This window comes from Onthophagus taurus, chromosome 7, assembly GCF_036711975.1.
Source record: "Onthophagus taurus isolate NC chromosome 7, IU_Otau_3.0, whole genome shotgun sequence".
Classification (NCBI taxonomy): domain Eukaryota; kingdom Metazoa; phylum Arthropoda; class Insecta; order Coleoptera; family Scarabaeidae; genus Onthophagus; species Onthophagus taurus.
The window spans coordinates 19045979-19048222 of NC_091972.1; the positions used below are offsets into that span (position 1 = coordinate 19045979).

Here is a 2244-nt window from a genome sequence, read left to right on the forward strand (position 1 = left end):
TTTCAATGTTCATGTTGCTTGTTGCTATTGCCTCATAGAAGGAATCGTTGCATATAAGAATAAGTTGAGATTTAGTAGGATTAATTTTAAGAGAATGTTGTTGCGCACATTCCGAAATTTTGTTAAGATCAGAATTAAAACGGGCACACGCCAAATCCACCGATTCTGGACGAAAAGATAAATATAGTTGCGTGTCATCGGCATAAAAGTGACTTTGTACATAATCAAGACACTCACCAATTCGCGACGTATACAATGCAAACAAAATAGGGCTAATGCCTGATCCCTGAGGAACACCGCAATCTATAGGAAGGAGATTAGATTTCGAGTTATTGTATACAACTCTCTGCCTTCTGTCACCCAAGAAAGATTGAAACATTTTAACCGCAGATAGGGATAGTCCGCTGGATTTTAAAATAGCTAGCAAAAGTTCGTGATTTACAGTATCGAACGCCCTAGAGCAATCCAGCAATACAAGCGCCGTTCCCAATTTATCATTTATAGCTTCATGAACATCATCAATCAATATCTTCTATTATCTTCTTCACTATCATTCACCATCATCACCTTAATCAGTGAATATTGTAAAACTGTTTTGAAATGTTTTATTACTGTATAAATTAAATATCCACAAAATCTTATGAAAAATCTTTACGCATACCATCTATGAACTAAAATCGAAACAAACAAAATCTACTTGAAAATAAACTCGAATAATTTCCTATAAAATTCTACACCTTGTGAATCTCGTGATGTAGTGGGAAAAGTCTTACAGCGCATGCGAAGAATCCTCGTATTGAGCCATCGAAAAATCATATGACTCCTAGATAGTGTCTGGAGTAAACGTATCGCCCCGTTTCTGTGCCCTAAATAACGAAGAAAATAACTAAATGGCAAGCCAAACTTCCGGTATTCAAGCTCTTTTAGCAGCTGAAAAACGTGCTGCCGAAAAAGTATCCGACGCAAGAAAACGTAAGTTAAAAAAAATTTAATCAAAAACATGGATTGGGTGTAACTCAAATCACAAGACACGATATAATAAAATATTTTTTGTTTCTCTTTAAAGGCAAAGCCAAACGTCTAAAGCAAGCTAAAGAAGAGGCTCAAGATGAGATTGAAAAGTACCGCAAAGAACGCGAACGTCAATTTCGTGAATTTGAAGCGAAACACATGGGCTCTAAAGAAGGGGTTGCTGCTAAGATTGATCAAGATACGAAAAGGAGAATTGATGAGATGAATAGGGCGGTTCAAACTCAAAAAGAAAGCGTAAGATTATTTACTCTTAAATTAAGGGAAATAAATAATTTTTTTCTAATTAATTTTTTAGGTAATCGTGGACGTTTTGAACTTAGTTTACGATATCAGACCAGAATTACACAAGAATTTCCGTATGTAATTGTTTCAATCAAGAAGCGCGGAAATCATAGTGTAAATTCAAATATTTCTTTCTTCATTCCTTGTTGCAAATGCATTTATGTACTCAAAAAAACCCTAAAAAATATATATATCAAAGCAATTAGGTCAAGTTATTAAATTAGTAAGTTGAAATTTTAATTAGAATTGAATTAATAGATGTTATAAGCTAAAAAAATCAGATTTTTTTTGTCCTTGTACAGTATTGTGTATATTATGTAATATTTGGATAGAATAATCGTAAAAGAAAATTGTTGGAAGTAAAAAAAAGGATTGTGAAGTTCATATTTTGTTGACAATAAAACAGAATTGTGTACTTATTTTTCTTCTCTTTTAACTTTTATAACTAATAAAATATCCTTAAATTAATGATTACGTTTAAAACGTAAAAAAATTATTATTAACAAGTCTCAAAAACCTGGTTATTATTTCCACAAAATATGCAGTCAAAGATTATGTTTGATGATGAAACCAACAAGATTGATTTTAGCTGCTTTAATATGATTGATTAATTTGTTTATATTCTGGAAACTCCAATTAAGTACTTATCCACTAAAAAACAGTACAAGAAAAGCAACAACAATAAAAAGAAAATTAAATACCAACTGAATTAATGACAAATACTCGAGCTCAATACATAACGCCTGAAAACTTTCTATGAAATCACAGAACAAATCAAAATTATTACAATGATTACTGTAGAAGTGCGATAAATGTCGCATTGATAAATTTGTATATGCTATAGATTTAGATGCAGGTAGCTTGAAGAGAGGCATCACTCAAGTGGTCACCCATAAGAGCTGCATGGAATCGAGCAAACTGCAGACTAAT

General features: G+C 32.1%; 1 protein-coding gene across 1 annotated transcript; it reads left to right on the plus strand.

The window, feature by feature from the left end:
- The first annotated feature begins 787 nt into the window (after positions 1 to 787).
- On the plus strand, positions 788 to 1733 carry LOC111417672 (V-type proton ATPase subunit G-like). Its single transcript, XM_023050023.2, has 3 exons — positions 788 to 972; positions 1067 to 1266; positions 1328 to 1733. Exons 1-3 carry the CDS (start codon positions 891 to 893, stop codon positions 1394 to 1396), a joined length of 351 nt encoding a protein of 116 aa, XP_022905791.1. The 5' UTR covers positions 788 to 890; the 3' UTR covers positions 1397 to 1733.
- Positions 1734 to 2244: the final 511 nt, after the last annotated feature.

Excerpts from the sequence above, each read along its gene's own strand:
- LOC111417672 (XM_023050023.2), top strand. The coding sequence starts at position 891 with ATGGCAAGCCAAACTTCCGGTATTCAAGCTCTTTTAGCAGCTGAAAAA. Across the intron at positions 973-1,066 it reads AGTATCCGACGCAAGAAAAC|GCAAAGCCAAACGTCTAAAG; the intron begins GTAAGTTAAAAA and ends TTCTCTTTAAAG. Across the intron at positions 1,267-1,327 it reads TTCAAACTCAAAAAGAAAGC|GTAATCGTGGACGTTTTGAA; the intron begins GTAAGATTATTT and ends TTAATTTTTTAG.